This window comes from Melozone crissalis, unplaced genomic scaffold, assembly GCF_028551555.1.
Source record: "Melozone crissalis strain CALT ecotype California unplaced genomic scaffold, PUWL_Pcris_2 ptg000029l_1, whole genome shotgun sequence".
NCBI classification, from domain to species: Eukaryota; Metazoa; Chordata; class Aves; order Passeriformes; family Passerellidae; genus Melozone; species Melozone crissalis.
Window position 1 is genome coordinate 13,709,696 of NW_026535807.1, and position 23,814 is coordinate 13,733,509.

The window sequence follows — 23,814 nt, forward strand, 5'->3', positions numbered from 1 at the left end:
TGGGTTTTAAAATAGCAGAATGCTTGAGGTATTTCTTTAAACAAATGAAATTCAACTTCATGCTAGCCTGAGCAAGTCCATGAATATGAAATTGTCTATTATATGTGAAGACTGTTCAGGCATTTTGAAAAATTCATTTTTATAATGCACTGTCTTTCATGTCTACAACAATCTATGTCAAATTCAGTTCTCCAGTCCATATCAGTTAACCACAAATACGGATACAAATACCACATAGTGCAGAAAATACAATGGTTTTGCCCTTTCATCACCTCCTGACCTTTTAAGAGAGTGGCAGTAGTTTGTTTCTATGTGGGGCCAAGGAAACATTTCCAGATCACTGAGGGCAGGGAAGGGGAATGTCGCAGCAGATTTTGTCCCAGCTGTGCCACGGTGTGTGCCCTGGTCCCTGGCTCACCCTCAGCCGTGCCAGAGCCCAGGGCTGCACTGAGTGCCAGGGATGGATGGGGCACCATCACTGCCCACGGGCTCCAGCCATCACAAACAGCAGCAGGGCACAGCTCCCAGGGAAGGAAGAAAGAAAACATTCTCTGCTTTCTGCTTGGTGGTGGCCAGAGATGGCCTGGAGATCCTGTCTCTGGTGCCTCAGGGAGCAAGGAATGGAGATGGCCTGGAGATCCTGCCTCTGGTTCCTCAGGGAATAGGGAAAGGAGATGGCCTGGAGATCCCTGCCCCTGGTTCCTTGGGGAACAGGGAAAGGAGATGGCCTGGAGATCCCTGCCTCTGGTTCCTTGGGGAACAGGGAAAGGAGATGGCCTGGAGATCCTGTCTCTGGTGCCTCAGGGAGCAAGGAATGGAGATGGCCTGGAGATGCCTGCCTCTGGTTCCTCAGGGAACAAGGAATGGAGATGGCCTGGAGATCCCTGCCTCTGGTTCCTCAGGGAACAGGGAATGGAGATGGCCTGGAGATCCTGCCTCTGGTTCATCAGGGAACAGGGAATGGAGATGGCCTGGAGATCCTGCCTCTGGTTCATCAGGGAACAAGGAAAGCTCTGTTTAAAGGACTCAGCATGTGCAGAGAGCCCTTGCCTGTGGCCATTGACCCCTCCCAGAGGGATTTTGTGGATGGCCCTGGCACACAGCCCCATCAGAGATGTTTCCAGCCAGTGTAAAGGATACAGTTACCACAGATGAAGAGGATAATGAAATATATACAGACAATCATGCCTGAGGATGAGGGACCACCATATGCCATTATGCCATCATACATGACAGCATTCCAGTCTTCCCCTGTTAGGATCTAAGGACCAGATATTAGGAGATTAATAGTAACTCAGCATCAAAAGTGAACAGAGAAACATATTTCCTCTGACCACACAACACACTAACTTTCTGTATGCATAAAGTAATACCATGTTCTTTTCATGCATTGTTTTAAGATTCCCATTTAAACCTCTCCTGAAAGCTTGGATTTAACTCTAACAGCTTTTATTTTGTGCTATGCATTTATATGACCGAACTTCAAAGGCAAAAATAATAAAATGAAATTCTATTGAAATTTTACTGATCTTGGCACGACAAAGTAAGAGCCCTGGTTTTCAGTAATGCCACTTACATAGCAATGCCAACAAATGTCCATCACTTAAAAATCAAGTTAGTACATGTTTTAAGGTTCCTTTTTTCTTCTTTTTCTGAATACTGGCTACAAATCTGTCCTATGATAAAAACTCTGAGTATTGCAATGCAGGCTTTAGGGACACTTCATATATTTCTCCAAAAGTATCAGTTCCACCCTGAGAAAACATGCAGAATTCACTCTCCTTCCAAGCAATTAAATGGTTGTTTAAGAAAATAAAATGCATGCCATTTTTTAATTCTTTTTTGGAGAACTAAACTTATCCAACTAATTTTCATTGCTGGTAGGCACCCAACAGGTTGGTTGCTCCTGAATGCCTTCTAAAACTGAAGGAATCTCCATTCCTTTGAAAATGAGGCAGCCTAAAATCTGAATGAAATCTAACTCAGCTGAATTGGGAAGTAAAGCCTTAAGTTTTTGTAGGGGCAGTGTCAGTTCAAATGTGAACACTTTAACCCATAAGGAAATTTCTCATTAATATTTCCTTGAAATTAAATTAAAGATTTTTCTGCTTGCTCTGGGGAAACACCAGATGAGACCTCTACCAAAGTGACAAGAAGTTGACACCAAAGTGAATCCTGCAGGATCAGCTTTAACCCTCGCCTACAGTGGCTGAAACCAAACATTGTGGTAATGTACACAGCCAAGTGTGAAAATGGTGAGCAAGATGAAATCAAATAGCCTAATTCCAGTATCCAAATTGGGAAAAACTAGTTTTAAAAAAGCATCAAAAATCAGTGAAAAGTAAACTCTAAGTATGCCTCTACCATTTCACTAGTAGCAGACAAGTCTGCCTTAAGATTTTAATACAACCTGGTCTCTAAAGAAATTAATGCTTATTTTTAATTAATTAATGTTTATTTTTTGTTATAGTGATATGACCCCAATGTATATGTTACACACTTAATAAGTTAAAGAAAATAAATTTATGAAAATAAATATAACACTCCACCTCTTCTTCTAGTCATGTGTTTGATGGAGAAAGGAGATTTAACTCTGTGAAGTAACACAACAGATATGTTGCATAGATAAATCAAAGAAGATATGAAACAAATGGTACAAATGGTGCAAAGTTACCAGAGTACTGAATTTAATGAGAAGAATGCTACTTAAAGTAAACTGAATAAATAGTATTCATGATTTCATTTTCAGGCAACATGATCACTTAAACAGTTTTGTTGATCAAAGGTAAAATGTCTCATACAGGATGAAATAGTTACCTGGAATACAGTTAAAAGGGCTTGTGGAAAATTATCGAAGGTGCTCCGTTTGGTTTGAGTTTCATCAAAATTAAATTTGCCTCCAAACAGCTGCATTCCAAGCAACGAGAAGATTATGATGAAGAGGAAAAGCAGAAGCAACAGTGAAGCAATGGACTTCATTGAGTTTAACAAGGATGCTACCAAGTTGCTCAGGGATGCCCAGTGCCTATAAATTAAAATGCGTGTGTTAACACACACCAAAAAAACCCCAAACAAAACAGTAAAAGAGCAGTGCATGATGAAGTATTACAAAACAATTGCTGATCACTCTTCAGCTATCCTTAGAATTAGCAGTATTAGATAATCTTACCTTGTTACTTTAAAAATACGCAGGAGACGAACACAGCGAAACACTGAAATTCCAAGGGGTGACATAATTTCCAACTCCACCAAAATGGTTTCAACAATGCCACCACAAACAACGAAGCAATCAAAGCGGTTAAAGAGAGAAACAAAATAGGCCTGTAGGCCCAAGCTGTACATCTTTACTAACATTTCACAGGTGAATAAAGCCAGAAGAACTTTATTTGCGATATCTGGAACAAAATATTAAAGAAAAAAAGATTCTGAATTGCCTCATAGATTCCATTTTTATTTTAACATATTAGTACTATACTTTCTGTATGAGTTTGCAGCTTTTTGCCTAAAAAGGAGATGTTGCTTTTTTTTATGTTGGACTGTAGTTGATGCTTGAGTGGCAAAAGTTACACAAGGATGTAAAGCTTCCTGCCAGCTATAAACTATTCATCTTTCCAATCTGTTGTGCAGTTCATGGTTCCTCAGCTCACAGCTTGAGTCCACACTGTAACTTAAGCAACCAGCCCACAGCAAGTCCTGCTGTGCCAGTTCCCACTTCCTCCTCATCTTTCAAGCACAGTTTCATGATAAAAGTACAGTTATTTACAATTTAGTATTGTCAGGTCTGTGCTGCTGCATTACTCAGCTGTGTTACAGCTATGGATATCAAACACCACATTCAGTCTTTTCTTTTATCTCCCTCTGGCTAGGCAGAATATCCTTCAGACAGCAAACAACAAAATGCAAAGTACAAAAGTAGCCACTGCTAGAATGCAGCCACCCATAGTCAAGACCAGGACAAGTAATTTTTGACTGTACCTTGGATCTGGGTCAGCCAGTCAGGTTGATTGTAATGCTCTGATGAGATAGTTAACGTGTTCAAAAAGACCAAGACAATAACAAGCCAATAAAATGTGACAGATTTTACTGCAGCCCTACATTTTCTTCTGTTAAAGCGGTTCCAGCGACGCCAGCGTCGACTGAAAGTTCAAATAAAAATAAATGTATTATTATATGGAAAACACATAAGAACTTAAGAAGAGTGTGGTTTTCTTATGTGTAGAAAACAAGTTCAGTTGTGTTTGTGTGAGCAGGTGTATTTTCATAAATATGTGTATAATACTTCAATAGCTGTGTAAATCATCACCAGTTGCAGATTAGGGACTGCTAGCATCTTATTCCTTTTTTTATATTTCCTTATAGATTTCTAAATGTAAACCACAACATTTGGAGACTCCAATTGCCTGTGACATAATTAGATTAAGTTGCATTTAACATTTCATTTGGTAACAAAGTATATCTATCTTTCACTTAATAGCAATAAAGAAAAGTCAATGAATCAACTCAGGATTCAAATTAAATTCAGTCTAAAAATGTAGGCTTTGAGCTAAACCACAAAAAGAATTCTGGCAGGATTAAACAGAATAGGAATGCTGAGGTCACCTTTTAGAAATCTAGCCTATAACATCAGAAACCTTCTTTAGTAATTCCTAGAGATTTCTACTGATGTGTGCTAAAATTGTGTCAGTGGGCAAATGTCTGTGAAATAAAAAAGAGTGACAAGCTGAGACTGTCCCTAGATAGGAACTGGATTCAAAAGTGAGGCTATATCTTTGGACTCATGAAACTAGATTTCTCTGCTTCACTTCTGGGAACTCTGTTCAAGCATTAACTAAGTTTTCTTTGTGCATCTTAAATTTGTACTTGTAGTAAAGGAAATCAATACTGGTTTCAGATATCATTACAAAGACGATTCAAGCCTTGGCAGTATTCTAACCATATAAAGGAAAAATATCCTGTCCTGCCCCAAATCAACATGGAATTCAAGACATAACACTCTTATCTTGCCAATCCCCTGCTCTAAGGGCTGTCCATGGCCATCAGTAGGATGCCTCACTCCCTGGGTAGGTTAAACTGACTGTTCTTACACTTACAGAACACCCTAACACTGAAGTCCATGAGACAAGATCAATATGAAAGAATATTGAAGATCAACAATGGTGACATATTTCACTTATAAGACTCACAGGCAGGCTCAAACTGCATAACTCCAAGCTTTCTGAAGCCAGTGGGACTATTTTTTTTTCCCCAGAAAGATGTGTGGAGCCAGTGATAGTGAAGTATAGCTAACTGGTATATATATATATATGAATGTGCATGAATAACACAGGCATACATAAACAGGCTACAGAAATAAAACAAAACTTCAAAAAGGAGAATAGCATCAATTTCTCCATTAGGTTGATACAAGTAAAGGCAAAGATTAACTTCCCAAAGATTAACTTCAACTTTGACTTGTAGTGCAACAGGTAGGCAAGTTTGCAATGAAAAGCATTTTCTGTTTTGATCCAAAGGCATTTTGACATTACTTTCAAAACAATATCCTTGATGAGTTATGGCCTGACTTACTTTGCTCAAACTCAGTGTACTGACATTGCAGAGTAACATTCCAGAAGCTGGAGCGAAGATCAGCCCAGAGTGAGAACTGGACCAAGATTTTGCATTTACCTTAGAATGTGATCATAAGAAGAAAATACTGACCTGAACTTGGATTTTGAGATGGTTTGACTAGAAGAAAAAGAAAATACATTTTTAAGAATGGGGGGAAAGTAATTAACAAATTCATTTTCTTTAGAATTTTGGATTGGCATTACATATACATAAAACAAACTTTTAACAAAATGCATCATGAATGCTGAAACTCTTTTGTCTGTTATTTATTTTCTGAAATACTATTTCAAAAACCTTACAAATTTTCTTTGTGAAAGAAAGGATATCTCCTTTAAAACTCAGTAAATAAACTTTGAATAAACATGTAGAAGCTGCCTGGAAGTCCGAATATCTGAGTAAATAAATACTGAGTACCATGGGTTATAGAAATACTCTCATATATTTAGTTATTGTCTAAAAAAATACATACTCTCCAGGTCATGCACAATTTACCAGAAAATATTTGGTTTTACATGTCATTAGAAACTTCCATTCTTTTCTTATAATTTTGGACAAAAAAAGTAATTTATAAAAGCTTTCCGGAAATCACAATTCCATTCCAAGCTGAGTTGAATTGTTTTACACCATCTTAACCTGAGAATTTTAGGAGTGCTTTAATACTCTTATAATAGGTCAAATATCAAACTCCTGTGTGTGCCATACAAAGCCTGGCTATTCCAAGGCACTTTTGGCCAAACAAACAGTGGGGAGAGAAGGACCCTTTGAAAAGCTGAGATGCCCTGAGCTGCTGGGGTGTGATCTGGGCTCCCAGCCGTGCACTCACCACAAGCTCCCGCAGCACGCTGGGCTCTCCCCTTCGCCGCTGACGTTCTCCGTGTTCACCGACTCGGTCTCGCTGGTGGGCATGCTCGCTGTGGGGACACACAACTGCCTCAGAGCCAGCCCCATGCAAGGCATGGCACAGCTGGCATCTCCTCACCCACGGCAAGGGGGCCTCCAGCTCTGCTGAGAGCTTGGAAGGTCTGAGGAATCGTAGATGAAGTCAGACACTTCATCAGTCCTCCTCTCTCACCCAAAGGAAGCACGTGGAATTCCAGAGAGAATGGTGGCTTTTTTAGTTTTGTTGTTTCTTTTTAGTGATTCAAGGTAATTGCAGAGTATAAAGCAGAGGAAGTTTGTACAAAGAGTATGCTACCCCAGAAAAGAAATTAACCTGAGCTAGATTCTGAAACTTTTCCCTTTGAGAAATGTTCTGTTAACACTTTGGAGATGCTTTTCTGTTGAAGTGCTATTAAAAGCTCACTGATTCCAAGAAATATCATCAAACTTCTCAAAGCAGGAACAATCACACCATGGTCACACTGACCACTCTTTGCTTTTACTGACATGGTGAATTATTGAGGCAAGATGCCAGAAGGTAAATGTGCCTGCAGATACTGTGTGAGCAGCAGGCAGGAGCAGGGGAATGGGAGAATGGTCCTTCAAAGCATGATGAGAATTACCACTAATAAAAAGGGGACAAGTACATTTGCCCCATAGTGAAATACTGCACATATAGTGGAACTGAGTGGTTAGCAATTGCAGCTGATGGTTTTTAGACAAAACTCATTTTCAGCTGGGTCATCACCATTTGTCTGCAAATCAGCTGAAATATAGAGGGAGGACACCTTATGTCAAAAAGTGTTAGGAAATTATGAACAGCCAAAGTTCTCAGTACTTCCTAGAGGAGAGCACTGCTCCCATGTCTGCAAAGTGAGAATGAAAGGAAAACCACAGGAACAAGAAAAGGGTTACTTAATGTTGCTGGTCTATACAGTAGAAGTACCATTTAAAGTAGGAAACAAAAGAGATGTGAAAGATGCACTGAAATTACTGTAAAACAGCAAGAACAAAAGAAAAACAGAGCATTCTAAAGGTATTCTGGTGTGTACCTTCACTGTTTTAATGGTTTCCTTGGTTGGTTTAATTGGTTTGATTTGTTAGGAAGGGTTTAAGCCAAGGTCTGTGAACTGACCTTTCTCAGGACAATACACTGCCAACTTCTTATAGGGACATCTCACTATTTTGGTAGCCTAAAGGATGATATGAGATTTAAGAACCAGACCCTGAATTTTCTGGTTTGTGCAGAAATCAGGCACAAAGTGATAAGTGTTAGGAACAGTCTCTCTGCACAGCCTCTATACTGCCTCGACACTGACATGAGGACAGAGGGGAGTGGGAAGGGCAGGTTTGGTTTCTGTGCCCATCAGTCCCATCCAAGCTGGAGACTGACAGGTCTGTGCAGGCCAGGTACTCAGCTACTGCTGAGAATCTGGCCCCATAAGCAAGTCACTGTTATATGGAATGCTAAACAGAGTGGCATAACAAAGATCCAAAGAGTCCATGCAGGTGTTCGAATAAACAAAGCACTTCAGGCAGTAAGCACAGCAAAACCTTCTTTCACAAGGTTCTTCTGTTCTGATGATTCTTTTAAAATATTTCTGTAATGACTTTATATATTAAAATTCTCTGGTTAGCACCTGCAAGTGTCTCAATTCTAATATCATACTTCCCTTTATAAACCAGTTGTAAAATAATGAATTTTTCTAGTCCTGTAAGAACTTCACTGCTTACAGTCAGAATTCAAAAGGAATTTCACTCAAAAGTAGAGAAAAAAATCTTTGATGTTCAAATTCAACTATTAAAATTTCAAAGGGTTAAAGAAAAAAAAATCACAAAATTATTTCAAGCATAGTCTCGGGGCTTTAGAACTAAGAATATTTATTTTTAAATGCCAGTTTCTTTTGAAATAACTGTAAATATATATAAGCATACCCTGTCTGGTAAATAACTGAACTGTTTGCCTTGTGCCAGGTGACTTGACTGCTGTTAGAAAACATAGCATTGCAGTCACCTAATGAGCATTTCAGCACTTGTGATGAGCAACTGCAAAATAAGAGTGCTGAAGTCTTGTTTCACAGACCATTAAGAGCTGCCAGGAAAACAGCTAGGTCTACTTCCATGATTATTGCATATGTGCAATGTGTCCCACACTTTTATTTCAAATTTATCAACCCTTCTGTCCCTTGAAAAAAAAGGTAGCTAGAATCCAACTCTTCACAAAGTGTCACTCCACTGACAAAAAAGCTACATCTAATGCAAGTAATGCAAGTGCATATAAAGTGAAGTACTGCAATTTTAACTCAAATCTACCCTGACTTTATATTTTAGCCCACAATAAGAAATACCAGCCCCTTTTGAATAAGATTTTTTGAAGAAAAACAAAGTAAAAATATCTTTGTCCCTACTGAAGTGAATGTCAGTTCTGTTAATTATTAAATACATCAGAATGTTACTGTGTTTTAGACACCACAGGGCTCTTGCTGCATCTCTATCAGTGACTTGCAGGTGCTGTATTACAAACAGAAGAGGGGAAGAAAAAAGAACCAATTCACATTAGAAACTCAGCTGCCATTATAATATAATTTATATGTCAAAATTGAAACTCGACAGAAGTACTGAGAAAGGCACCATGTGGAAGTGCAGCTCCAGCAATGCCAGCAAGTCATCAGGTCCTTAGGCAGAAGAAAAGAGCAGCACTGCATGTCCACATCCACTCTGCTAATGCAAGCAGCCTGCCAGGTCCCAAAACAGCTCAGCTCCATGGCCACAGATCCATAAGGGCAGGTGGTGTCCATGAGGCAAACACAGCACACAATTTTGAGAGAATTTTGGGAGACTGATCTCAGCAGGGTCAGCTCTGAGATCTGTAAACTGGCACCCCAGTATTGAAAGGAAGACGCCAAATTTTTGTCTTTTCTTGATACACCTTTTGCCCTTGTTTTACTGGCATTCTTCTGGAAAGATTATCTAGATTTCTAGATCAAATAATCACTTCAATTGAACTAACTGGTTTCAAACAAAAGAATGCTTGCATTAGACAATATAAGCAACCCATACAGCATGCAGCTTAATACTTTCCTGAGTGGATAGAAAACAGGTCAAATACATCAACTACTACTTTTTGCTCACAATCCATTGTGTTCACGAGGTACTCTGTGGAGTTTTCAGACTTTGGAGCAGGATTTCCAACTCCACTCCAGGATGTAACCTAACTAATGCATAGTGAAGAGCAAGACACTGTCTATCAGCAATGCTCTGCCCTTGCCAGCTACAGTTAGAAGAAATAAATTCCATAATCCTGATATACAAAAATTCAGTGTCATCGTAGAATCCAGAAGCAGGCTAAATTACAACCTGAATTCCTGAATTGTAGTTTCAAGTATTATTGTTGGAAATGTTTTCCTCTCTAATGTAAATTATTAAAATTTTAATCTGTTTCAACTTCAACTGTGCATTTTCACACTGGTGCATGTTGGGCAGCCAATTGTTTAACTGTGCTGAAGGAAAAGTGCTGCAGAAGAGGAGTGATCTGCCCAGCTCATCAGTATTGGCTACTGCACAGAATCTTGGCATTATATTAAACTGGCAAAATTTTAGATCACTCTTACAAAAAATTACATGTTCTGTTTGCTAGTAACAGCCAATCAATTCCTTGAATTGTTGGTTCCAAAATTTTCCTAATTCTTTCTCAAATTAGTACATGAATTTTCTGAATCTTTACCAAATCTTTGAGGTAGTCAAACGGGAAAACAGAGTGGGAAAAAAAAATCCCCAAAGTGGCAACATTATCATTGCAAATTCATCTCAAATTTTCCCAAGTCTGCTGTATGCCCAGAAAACACTTCAGAAAGAAGTGGCACTATCTCTTCTGACTGTGAAGCTTCTTGGGGTAAATTCAGTTTAAGGAGAGTCTGCTTGGAAGATGTTCTCCATGATAGTGTAGCAAGATATCTTTTTTCATAGTGCAGATTTAATGTTGCTGTAGATCATTCTTATGGGCTCTCTGTTTTTATAGGCAAATGGAAAAGCAATATAAGGCTGGCTGCATAGCAGTGGAAAGAGAGCAAATAAATTGGGTTTTGTTGTAGTAGCATCACTGAACCAACCAATTGTAGACTGAAGGATGACACTGAGAACCTTGGAAATGTTGCATAGTCTACACACATGTTGCTTTAATGGACATACAGGTAGAGGGAATACAAAGAAAAATATTTAGAGTGGTGTTTCTAATCCAGAGACAGTCTAAGCTTCAACTCCTCAGATCAGCATAATCATCTCAGGAAGAAATAAACTTAGGAAAAACCCTACTCACAAAAGGTGCACCTGCCCTGCCAGGCAGAGGAATCCAAGTCAGTGCCCATGAGTTTGGGATGCCTCTGGCTTGCAAGGTCAGGCACCAGGCATGGCACAGCAGCCACTGCCAGCAGGTGACAGCAAGTGCCAGGCAGTGCCAGGCTGGTCCTCACAGACATCAGAACCTGAATCTGCTCATCTAAGGGCTAGTTCAAAGTAAAATTGTTATTGCCTTCTCACAATTTTTATAGGAAAACTATTTCAGCATGCAGAGCTGAGGGAGCTATCAGACAGTGATATGTATATATCTATATGCAACAGCTGCACAAACAATTTCAAGCAGACTCACTGTTTGAACAAAATTAGTCTATCAGGTCCCAACAATTTCTGACTTAGAATTCTGCATTCTCTAAAGTAACTGGATGAGATTTCAGCCTCAGTCTAGGCCACAATACAAACTGTTAGGACAGCAAGAAATTCAGTTGGTCAAATAACTTAGTTGCAGATAGGACTAAAACTAGATCTCCTAACTACTACAACTGTGCTCATGTCAAAACAGGACATTTGCCAGTATTAAAACAGGCAGATTTGAAAATAATTGTCATACTGTAAACCTCCTGTCCATCTTCAGTGTGGGTGGGGAAAAGTGAATAAAACAAAGTACAGAAACAAAACCATCAACAACAAAAGGAGATACAGTAAAAGTTTGTTGTGTTTTGTTAGATTCTACATCATAAGTATCAAAAGTAAATAGTATTATCATGCTGTTCTAAGCTTACATTATGATGGATTACAAAACTTGTAAAATACTTTTATTACTTTCTTCATGCTTAAATTTAAAATACACTTTTGATCTGGGTTACCTGACTTCTGAAAAAGAAAACCTATTCTTCAACAACAGCCACAGACAAAGACACTTCAGGGGAAATGTGAATGGATTAAACACTGTTTTAGGGAGGTAGAGCAGAGCACCTCTATTTCAAACATGCACTTCAACCAGGAGGAAGGTCTGCATGCACAAGGAGTTCCATGCTAGTGGGCTGTGCCTGGGTTAGAGAAATGCAAACAGTCTGTGCTCCCAAAAGCTACCACATCCAATGCAGTATGGGCACAAAAGAAAAGTTCAACTGCAAATCCGAGCACGTTTTACCATGTTTATTGGAAGAACGGCCAAAGCAGCTAAGTCTGCTTTTCTTCTTGTCTTCCATTAAGTCAGCCAGTGTAAGCCCTGGGGAAGCACATGTAATCCCAGCAGTGACGCGGGAGGTGGCAGCAGTCGCAACGCAAAAAACAAAAACGTGTCCGTACACACAACACAGGCAAGGTTAGGCAGAACAGACTGACATCACCGGCAGCACGACTGTCACAGCTAAACCCCTCACCTCTCACGGCTCCTCGCATTCTGAGCTAAATTCGCAGTGCTTTGAAGGCAATGGAAGTTTTTTTTCATTGGCTTCAGGATAATCAATAATAAAGATTTCCAACTTTCACTAAAGGCATGTTTACAATTCTAGTAATTAAAAGGTATTGTTATTCAGCAGCATTGAATACCTGCCCATTATCAGCAGCAGAGACGTACAAATACATAGGACTTATAAATAAATTACTTAATGACTTTTCTGATTAGAAACTTTCAAATGCTGAGGTGGCATTGTAGGAATCTCAACTACAATTTTAAACAATTACATGAGAAACTATTAATCACTGACTTAACCATCTTTGAAATCTCTGCCTTTGCCTGCCACAGAAATCTTGTGTATCCCAAACCCAGAGCTCTTCTACATCATTGAGGAATTCCATGGTAATCATCCACCTCCATAAACGAGCAGTAATCTGGATCACCCAGAGGTTTAGATATTCAAAGCAGGGACACAGATGTCTAGAAGCCTGAAAATTATTATTCTGAATATCTTGGGACCCAGCTCTACTTCATGCTTCCAAGACGGCTCAAAAAAAAAATCACCAATATATTTCATCTAAATTTATTACCTAAAAATATCTGAAATGCAAGGAGGTGGAGCATCTCAACAACCCTTCCTCCTTTAGAGGCTGTTGCAATTGATATTAACATTGGAATACCAAGCCACATATTTAAGGACATGTGCATAAATCCAGGAGTGCTAGGAGATTGCCTATGCACTGTAAATTTCCACACAAAAGCATATGTGTCTGTCTGAAATGAAATTCTTGGCATTTCTCTTAAAGCTCTTTTAATTACTTTCCTTCTATTTTCACTCTGCATGTCTTCTACAACCTTCAACTTAGCCTAAAATTATGCCTAAGTTAACAGCTTAGACATAAAAGTTCTTTCAAACTCAGTAGATATGCAAAGTATTTTTTATCTGTATGACCTCAAAGCTGTTTAAGGAATGCCAGAGCAAATGGGGGGGTTTTGCAGCCTATTAACAGACATCCAATTTGAACAGGACAAAAAAGGTTCCTGGGATTTCACCTGTAAACCCAGTCCATTGGCACCACAGCTGACAACTCAGTCATCCAACATTCTCTGCAAATTCAGCATCACCTACAATTCTACACAGCAGCCTTGTACAAACATATTTACTCCATAAAATGTGTCATCTTTTACATCTCAGGCTTAGGATTTTATACTAGTACTCAAACCCAGAGTTTATGCACTCCTTCCACACATAAGTAACAATAACTAAGTATTGTGAATTCTGGCTTTTTTTGCTCTGTTCTAGATAAAAATTCTATTGGTGCAACACATTTTCCAATAGACATAAATTATTCCTTTCCAGTGGTGCAGGAATCAACATCAACCCACATTTTCCCTTGCAGCCTCTCATAAAAATAGTGTCCTTCCAGTCAGTAACACAGTCCCATACTCCCATACTTTGTTTTTATTGTGAACTACAGGATTATAAAATTCTGAAACCCAAAGATTATGAAAAACTACTACTATCACTGCAATACAGAGATAGTATACTGTCTATCATACTTCAATATGCTTCAATATCAAACTACCAGATAAATCATCTGGTTCTAACAGCCTACTGTTAAATAAATACATCATAAATTATATTTCTTAGTGTCAAGTGAAAATCCCACAAGATTTCATTTATTGCACACCCAGTTAAGACAGGTAGTAAAAAATGTTCTCTATTGTATTCTGAATATCAAAAAGAAAGACACAGAATGTTGTTTTCCTATTTCAACAACAACAACAAAACATCCTCAGTATTAGCACAAGGTTATTTCTTGACTGTAACTTTGGTCATATTTTTAAGCACTTTATATCATTATTGTTTTCCTTGCATGCACCCACAGGAAACACATTCTAAGGATTTACAATGAGACTCAATGGCATATGGCATCTCTGCACTAACTCTTTCCAGAACACAAATAAAGCAAAGTTTATAAATCTCAGCAGTGACTGAATGCAGACAGTGATTCATGCATGGACACCCCAAGCAGAATTTTGTTCTAAGATTCCAAATTACCTTCCATGACTCAGCATCTCCATATTGACAAACAATTGCTCTGCTAACCAACACTTCTGCAAGCTGGGAAATGGAAAGCACTGGCCAGGCTGCCTTCCCTGCAGTGCAACACCCCCAGGAGGAGCCAAACTGTCCCCACAGAAGTAGAGAGGAAGGAATACATACTGTTCCTTTTGCCTTCTTCATCAGCCTCTTCATCATTCTCGGGGTCAATGTCTTCTGCCTGGGTAATCCAGTCTAAATATCCCTTCAGGTCCTCTTCAAGCTGCTGTTTTTCACGTAGCTTCTGGAAGTCCCCTCGGGCCTTGGCTTTTTCCCTTTCTTTGGAAAATTCCCTATCAAATGCAGATAAAGCAGAAAAAAAAACACTGATTGACAAACTCTCAGGCATTTTGAGCAAAGTCTTGACACTGCAGATTAGCACAGTGACATAGAAAATACACCAAAGATTGGAGTGCTGCTTTGAAAACAAGGTAGAGGTGCAAAGAAGTCATGGCAAATCCCTACCACCTCACATCTCAACTTTCAGAGCTTTTCTGATTTAATCAAAAATTAAGCAGTATTTTTGACACTTCCCATAAGGGAAGAGTCTATTCTTCTCATTTAATTACTGCTCTTCTATACAGATCTCAAAATTTTTTTTATCTACAAACAGAAACTAGCTTGCAATAATGAAGCAAATTCACATTTAAGTATTAAGTTTCAGTGAAAAGAAAATTCTGGTTTTAGAAACGCCAGTTCTAAAATCCTTCCTCTCCCAGCCACAGTTCACTGTCCATGTCTAAACATACACAACCCCACTTCTGGGGTCTCCCTTAACAATATCACACACAGACTCCTGTGCTGCTGGAAATTTGCTCCCTGCAACAGAACCCAGAAGTCCTCACAGATCAGAAACAGAAACTTAGTCCTCTATCTCACTGTCCCAGTCTCAAGACAATGTATTGGACTGTCTATCCAGTTTAGTTCATGATTGGGATCAATCCCTGAATTATAATGGAATGATAATAAAAGTAATGAAATCATGCTCTTTGATGAGATTTGATAAAATGGCCTCCTAAAGTCTTTTTCAACCTTAACTACCCCATAAATCTAAGATTCCATGAATGACATAAAACTCAAGACAACTAACAAGTATATTCTATATTCTGCCCCCACAACATCTCACATGCCAACATTATTACAACTTTTGGTGTGATTCCCCAGCTCCAAATGAGAAACCTGCTTTGCTACAAGGACCAACACATTCCAGTTTATCTGAGTATTAATATGAGGTGTTAGGGGCAGGCACGGATCTTTTGGACTGTATTCTAAGTACACACAATTCAGTATTTAAAGTTAAGCTTGTTCTGACTAACATGTTAATCATAGAAGGGTTTGGGTTGGGACGCTCCTCAAAGCTCATCCCATTCCATGTTCCTGCAGTGGGCAGGGACACCTTCCACTACCCCAGATTGCTCCAAGCCCTGTTCAACCTGGCCTTGGACACTTCCAGGCATGTGGCAGCCACAGCTGCTCAGGGCAACGTGTACCAGGGCCTCACCACGCTCAAAGGGAAGAATTTCCTCCTAATATTGATATAAACTACCTTCATTCAGTTTAAGCAGTTTACCCCTTGTCCTATCGCTACTCACATTAATCTTACAATGGGGCTTAAATTATACTTTAAGAAAAGCCTAGAGCAATTTTATTTTCCATGAATTTACAACTCCTTTCTTTATTGGAAAACTTCACTTGAAGATATTCCCTAGCTAATATTCTCTTAAGGGGAAATTTATTGAACCACTCAATAATACCCTTTCTCAAGTGGAAAATATTATAAAATTCACATAAGACAAAAATATTTTAGGACAGCCAAACAATTAGCAATAAAAATATTGCCCAAAGAAAGCAGAATAGAATAACAGAAAGTTTCCATTTTTCAAAATAATATTACAATTTGGTGATATACACTGTTTGTTTAGAATTACAAAGACATAATCTCTCCAGGGGGCATCTTATTTATTTTTACTAGCTGTTTTAGTCTTTAAACATGTCAGAGAAAAAATTTAGTATTTAGATGACATGAGTAAATTTAAGTGTTAAGCTGTTTACATACAACTACAGAGATGCTGGAGGTTTTTTAATGTTATATTGCAGAAGTTACACAGTTTTCTGCTGCAAATGCTAAGGGGCAGGCACTTCATCTTTTACAGCTGAGGACTTAATTCAACAGCATTTCAGCCTGGCACATGGGGATCATCCTGTTCCATCTGATGGCACTGTAATGAAGCTGAAGAATGCCAGTGCTTGCTTTGCATTTGCTCCCCTTCACCTCCCATCCAGGACCAGATCCTGCAAGAGGCCATCTCCTCACAAAAATGCCAGTGAGAGAGAGAGAGCTCTAAAGACCTCTCTGAAAGATAATCACTCTAAAAAATAACCAGAGTAATTCCACAAGTCAATAAGAAACTGTTTGGGTTAAAGAATGCCAGGTTTAAGCTTCTCTCAGAGAGAGGATTAGAGCCTGTCCTTTCCACCTGATTGAGGCAGCATGCTCATGACTCACTTCCCACAGGCAGCATCTCTGGAGAAAGCTATCATGGCAGAGCAGGAAATGAGAAGTAGCAAGCCTTGCTGGCTTTTACTAAGTATTCATGTGCTTTTCATTTATAGTCCTTCAGGTATTTCTTATTAATTCAAAGGAGATGTGATGCATGAGGGTGAAGTAAAACAAAAGTTGCTGTTATTATACAGAGGGAAGTGAACGAAATAATTTTTAAATTAATCAGCTGGCAAGGCTGATACTTTGAACAGAACTTCACCCATGGCTGAACTGCTCTTTGACTTCACATTGAAACAGCTGCATGCAAAGAATTAAACCTAGTTTTATATACACAGCTGATTCTGACCTTTTCCTTTAGTGCTGCACAGAAGCCAGATGCTGCCTTGTTACAGGCTGTTGCCATTTATCAGTAGGGGGAGATGCAAGGGTGCTCATTTCCGTGATATTTAAAACTTTCAATTTTATTTTTAAAACTTGTTTATAAGGAACTATAAAACGTGAGAAGGTAATTTTCTTCAGGGGAGGGAAGAATCTGGCTCTAGGGTATTTTTTTTCTATCTCATCCACAATGAAGGGATATCACTCAGACAAATATGTACATACTCCTTTTTAGGGGAATGCCATGAATAAGAAAGGAGAATTTAATAGAATTGGAAAGTAATGAATTTCCTGTTGGCAAAACAAAAGCATCTCTTTTTCTTGGCCAAGAGATAAGCAATTTGAAAAAGATGATGGGGGTGAGAAGAGGGAGAGATGTTGGCTCTTTAAAGCTTCTGACAAAGAAACCTGGACAAAAAGATACTTTAATATTTAGGTAAAGATACACAGACATTGGCTGATCTCCTGGAAGGAGGACTAAGACAGCTGCTTGTGCAGCATTTCATGGCTGGGGAGAGGGAAGGGTGGGTCCAGGGCAATAAAGAAAAGCTTTCAGCTCTGTAGGCAGCACAGGGACTGACGTGGTCAGACTGATGGCCTGAACTGGCCTCCCTGTCATCAACCCAGCACTCAGGCCAGCAGCCTCTGAAGCTGACAGGCTCAAGAAACTGCACATTAATTGCAGAAAGTGGACTTAAGCTCTGTAAATATTTGGTTTCACAAATGCCTGTGCTAAGAGCTAACTTTGAAACACGTATTTCAGTCTGGTTTGATAAAATGACCTGGATCTGATATTTGAAAGTATTTTGGGCAGTGGTGCTGCATTTGCAGCACAATAGAGACATCACTTGCAAAATAAAGCATTTTATGGAGACTAATTTACATAATCTCATTTACTTTTAGTGATAACTAACCCACTATATAAAATTCAGGGTTTATTTCTGTTGCTCAAAAATTCCTTGTCTCCTAGCAGAAAGATGATCTCATTTCTCTGTTCAGGCACAACACCATCATCATCAATGGCTGTTGAGGCAGAAGCATATAAAATGCAGGGCTTGAATTCATGCTTCAATAATCTGGGGTAATCATGCCAGATTTTTCTTTCTTCAGCAGAGTGAAATAACCCCTGCTGGTGTGCTTCACTCAGGAATGGCTTGATGCAACAAGGTGGAAGTGGCAGCAGGGAGTGCCTGCTGGGACTCAATTACATCTCCCTGGTTCTCACACCTTCAATTACAGGCAGGGTCATATTAACCAAAAATCCTAAGGCAATTTGTTGAAATTCTTTTGGTACACTCTCCCTTCTCTCTATATACTCATAGATATAATAACTAGAGACACCTCCACCACCTCCCATCAGCTGAAAGCTTTCCCATGCTAAAGGCCAGGGACATTTCATCAAGGGGCCTGCACAGCAGCAGGAGTGTTGCTGAAATTCTTGCGTCTCTCTAGGCACTGATGATGGGAAACAAACAGGTGCTTTTGATATCAGAGCATAAAGCAGGACACAAACCCTTTGCTAGCCATATTCCTGCCCTTTTGTGTCACTGCAAATGCAGTGGGAGGGAGAGTGAATCTCCTGCATACAGAGCTCACTGCACACAGGGTCTGCTATGTGGAAAGTGTTAAGCTAATTCCATATGTAGAACTGCCAACCAGACATCCCAGACTCATTTATTTACAGAGAACAGTCACATAATAACAAAAATGTACTCACACGAGTACAGTGTTGGGCACCAGACTTGCAGGAGAGGTTTCACACTGTGGTAACCATACCAACCAACAAATCAGCAGAATCTAAAGAGAACTAAAACTACTTAAAGTGTACAAATAAGCAGTGACAGCAGCTTGCAGCTGGGTGTAAAGTGTAACAGATGTGAAGAGACAAAAGGTTAAGTAACATCACATCTTTAAATACAGAAGATTTGTACACATCATTGTCACCCCTTCTTTTAGGGGGAAAAAACCTCACAGGCTGAACACTAGAATTATTACTCGAGGGCAAAAACAAAAAGTCCTAGCAGGAATTTTTCTTGAGCAAGGAGCATTGGGCCCTTGATGGGGAAATGCAAACTGGTAGTACCCACTCATGGCTATCTCTGTGCAGTTGGGTAGCAATTACCAAAATGTGCATTCCACAGCTCCAGCAGCAGTTCTGTGGGGCAGGGGCCTGTCCAGCCTTACTGTGCCAGAGTGCCCAGGAGTGCTGTGGGATCATTGGTAGGAACAGACAGGGAACCATTCAAGCACCAAAACCGAGACCTGCTGTTTCTGACCATTGTTAATTAGATCTGCACATTAAGATGTGCTCCTCCTCTCCTGGGTCAAGCCCTATTTGGCCCAGGACACTCAGGATTTCTGGGCAGAAGAAGGGGCAGGTGTGAGCCCAGGACCAGAGGCTACCATCCCCTGACATTGGTCTGTGCCCTCTCCATGGGTTTGTGAACTGCCCTGTCTTGTTCCCTGCCAGGGGCTGCCCACTAAGCACCCACTAAGCACTAATCCCTAAAAACCTTGGTGTGGTGAGTTCAGACAGGACTGAAATAAAATCAGTTCCCTCCAAGCTCTTACTCAAGACTACAGACCTGACTTTAGGGGTTTCTGTCTGAAACAATCAGTTACTTTCTGCTGCATACAGCTGAAAGTATTTGCTGATTAATTATTGTTAGTATATCCAACTGATTGTTCAAATATAACATATGCTTTCAAAAGGAAAATTTTACTTTCACCAGGACACAGAAATTAAATGACCCTGCTTCAGCTTATAACTTCTTGAGATCTATAGCTGAAGTCTCTCTCCTTGTTTTCAAAGTATATTCAGTTTATCTATGGGAAGGAGTTAAATTTTCAGCAATAATTTTTATTTTGTATTTTTCACTAGGCCTTCCTGCTGCTGTGAAAAGGATCTCTGCCAAAACCAGTTCATTTTCCTTTTGCTGAAAGGCTATGGATGACAGTTTATTGCCATTTTCTATTTGGTGAATCATTATTCAAATGTCTTTTTCTATGATTTTTCCCATATATATTGTAGACAACAGATCTTAGGTGTATAAGCTTATCTGCACCAACATCATTTATATGACATTAATTGACAGATACTGCTGGGAGATTGGGGTGGATGAGTACACACCCTTAGCTTTTAGAATCACTTTGTACATACATTACAAATATTGCTGGGGAAAACAAATTGAAAAAATTAACATTCACTTAGTAATCTGAAAGATCACATGCAGGAGGATGTAAGGACATGTCAAAGCCTATGTTTTGATGTCCTTTTGCAAGGCAATAAATTCAACTTATAAATTTATTAAAGTGTGTTTGAAAGGTTTATTTGTTCCTGTGGCTGCCCAAAGAAATCCTAATGCCTTGAGCAGAAAATGCCATCAGCAGAACGCATCTCCTAATGATAAGGACTATCTTCAGGAATAGATTATCATGCATCATTAAAAGCCAAGCCTCTTGGTAAATAATTTATTTCCTCTGTTCATAGCAAACCAGTTTAATGCATGCTGAATTACTGACATGCCTATTTTAGCTTCTTGGGCTTCTTTTTTTTTTTTTTTTAACTTTTTACGCTTTCAGAAGGGATGAGTATGACCACCCTGATCATTATTTGTTAACTTTCTAATAACCTTAACCTTATAATTTCTAACCTTCAATTTCAGCTCCCTCTTTGGCACCAATAGCCATTCTAGGCTCTGGTCTTTTATACTGGAATATCTGGAGGAGCCCTGTCCTGAGCCCCCAGTTTCTATGCCTAGTATTTCATGCCTTGAGAGAATTTACTTATAGAGTAATGTGAATACTTCTAGAGTAAAAGAAGCAAAAGTTTTCTAGAGTTTTTTGAAAAAGCTGAATTAACTCAAGCCTATGAATTCTCTCCGTCCTTGTTATTCAATGGAATTACTTTGGAAAAAAATCTCCACAGTCAGCTTCCATGCAGAAATCACGATATTTACCACATGCAGATTCCATACACACATTGTTTCTGTTCATTTACACTACTGATATTAAAAATATGAACTGTATTTTAAAGAATGTCACCTTCTGCAGGCAAGACTGACATGGATCACCAGGAAATACTCACCTTCAGAAAGAGCTAGATGTAAAACAAAAGATCTGCCAAATCATCGTTCTCATCCATTTTACAGTACCTAAATACATCAAACATGCAGTGCACAAGAGGCATTACAGAACTACAAAGGGGCAGATGGTCACAGAATAACAAAGGGGTGCAAAGAGAAGAACTGAATATTTTACAACAACAAACAGATCAAAAACAGCAAACAGATTAAAATGTACACGGCACAACCTGATATAAAGGAAGTAACACTTTCATACAGAAAAGGTACTAAGCATTCAGATTCCAATTTCAGAATCTGTATGCAGAGCCATGCTTTTCAAGTAAGTTGGCATAATTTTTGCATTCTTGATATTTGATTGGTTTAGTAAAATTTAACTTTATCTGTGGATTTATCATAAACCAAGTTTTTGTGTTATGGTTTGAGGAGTATAACACATAAAAGCTAATAACTTTTAAATAAAACCAAAAAAATTATGTGTTATATATTCAATGCTTGGCTCAGGATGAAAAATTTCATTCTACTAAGAAACACAAAAACATCCATTGGATCTTACTAGTACATCAAATTTAGGCATAAAATTTAGACTTGGAGCTCTAAACAGAAAGTATGGGGAAAATGTTTTATATAGAACTGTCATATACTGCTTAAAATAAATCAGAGTAATAGTATTCCACACTGGCCCTTGTTTGCCATAGTTTCAAACAAGTATGCCAGGACATTCTCTTCACTTCCCTACCAAACAGAAGTTTGCTCTGACTGGTATCTTTTAGGAGCATCTCCTTTCTCCTCACACTTTTAATGTCAGTCCTTGGTGATGTTTATACATCACGTGTCTCAGCCCTCCAATGTCATTGTCTCCAGAAAGAAAACAAAAAATTGGAGTTTTAGGAAGGCTCTTTCATGCATTTAGGGCAAACACGATTCAGACAATTCATCAAGGACCCTGAGCACTCAATTGACCCTGGCTGACACTATGGCAGAAAAATTAATTTAGCAATTAATGGCTTGATAAATATAAGGAGATTTCACATCCCTCTTTTCACTGCCATTTCTGTGCACTGAAAGTCCAAGGGAAGCCAGCAAGGGTTGTGAGGAGTATTAGAGATCTATGGATCACACAAAACCTAGAAATGAGTGGTGATTTCTTGTCTGCAGGAAGGAACCCAAGGACAAGGGGACACCTCTTCCCTGCATTGGAATGGCTGCTAAAAAACTATTCCATAGTCCAAAAAAATATATGTATCATAATGTTGAAAACTTCACACAGTATTTTAAGCTTATTAAATCAAATGTTAAGCTGATTCATTAGAGTCTCTCTAAATTTCCATGACTTCAGGAAAAGAAATTAATATGTGCAACAAAACACCAAATTTGGTGTCACTTTCCCTGTAATTTTTTTATAAAAACAGAAAAGACTGAATCCAATAACAATTCGAGTCATGGAAGGAAAAACAGGAATATTCATTATCTGTTACCAGACATCTTCACAGGACAGGAAGAAAATTAATTGGTGCTTGTGATGTTCTTAAGGGCCAGAGAAGGAACTGTGAGAGCCTAATCTTGTAATGACTTCAGTGGAAAGGCCAGTCACACAGCAACGTTAGGTTACAGCATCAAAAGAAGAAATAAATTACACTGTAACTACCATCATTTATCTGTCCTTCTTCTTATTTCATTTTCCAGGGTGGCTGAAAGCTGGGCCCTTAGTTTTGCAACAATTTACACATTTACACATTTGTCCTTGGAAGGACAAGGTTAAATCTAAAAATCAGCAGTGTTGTTTTAGCACTACCATATTTCTTTTAAACATCTGCTTTATAAAGCAGGCAAAACTATACTTTCCCTGGTTTCTTGTGTGCAACAGTAATCTGTCACAGATAAATGGCTAAATATTTTTTAAAGCACAATGTAAAACTACTCATCAAATAAAAGTGCTCCTGTAATGAAATTACATCAACACCCCGAAATCTTGTTTGCTTATCTGCTTTCCAGGAATATAATAATCATTTTATCATTTCTTCCAGATACAGTGTGGCAAAACCATGAACAGGGCTGCAGACACTATCAGCACTCTGATGACACCATCCCCTGCACTGTCAGGCTGCTTTCCATGCAAGGGAAATGTTTCTGTTGGCTGACAAAGATGGCACAACTTGCCTGAGATTGCCAGAGCAATATTGTTTGCTGTATAACTAAAACCTAATGCATACACCATAATAATTTATTTTCAGCGCTTAAATGATAGCTGGATCTTTTATATATTTATCAAAAAATATCTTTACCACAGATTGGAGTTTCCCAAGCTCAAGTGTGTTAGAAATCAGGAAATGGCAAATGAAATAGGGCTGTAACTTCACATAATGGGACTTTGTAAAAAGAAAAACTGGTAAACTCTTGCCATAAACTACAGTTTTAAAGCACATTATACAGCTAGAACTGACATGGCCTTAGTTCTTGGCTGGAGCCTGGAGTGCACAAACCAACAAAAAGCTGTGACAACCTCCCACTGGCAGCTATATTAAATTGATACATTACTATTGATGAATTTACCAGCTCCTGGTGC

General features: G+C 38.9%; 1 protein-coding gene across 9 annotated transcripts in view; it reads right to left on the bottom strand.

Moving 5' to 3' along the window:
- Positions 1-23,814, bottom strand: part of CACNA1D (calcium voltage-gated channel subunit alpha1 D) — a 168,952-nt gene that overhangs the window by 64,079 nt on the left and 81,059 nt on the right. For all 9 annotated transcript variants that reach the window (XM_054281153.1, XM_054281157.1, XM_054281156.1 and 6 more), the window contains exons 9-15: positions 14,409-14,578; positions 6,431-6,518; positions 5,698-5,724; positions 3,976-4,136; positions 3,170-3,395; positions 2,818-3,025; positions 1,141-1,261 (exon numbers count right to left, since the gene is read on the bottom strand). In XM_054281153.1, the coding sequence (XP_054137128.1) occupies positions 1,141-1,261; positions 2,818-3,025; positions 3,170-3,395; positions 3,976-4,136; positions 5,698-5,724; positions 6,431-6,518; positions 14,409-14,578 (1,001 nt within the window). The remainder of the gene's footprint in view (positions 1-1,140; positions 1,262-2,817; positions 3,026-3,169; positions 3,396-3,975; positions 4,137-5,697; positions 5,725-6,430; positions 6,519-14,408; positions 14,579-23,814) is intronic.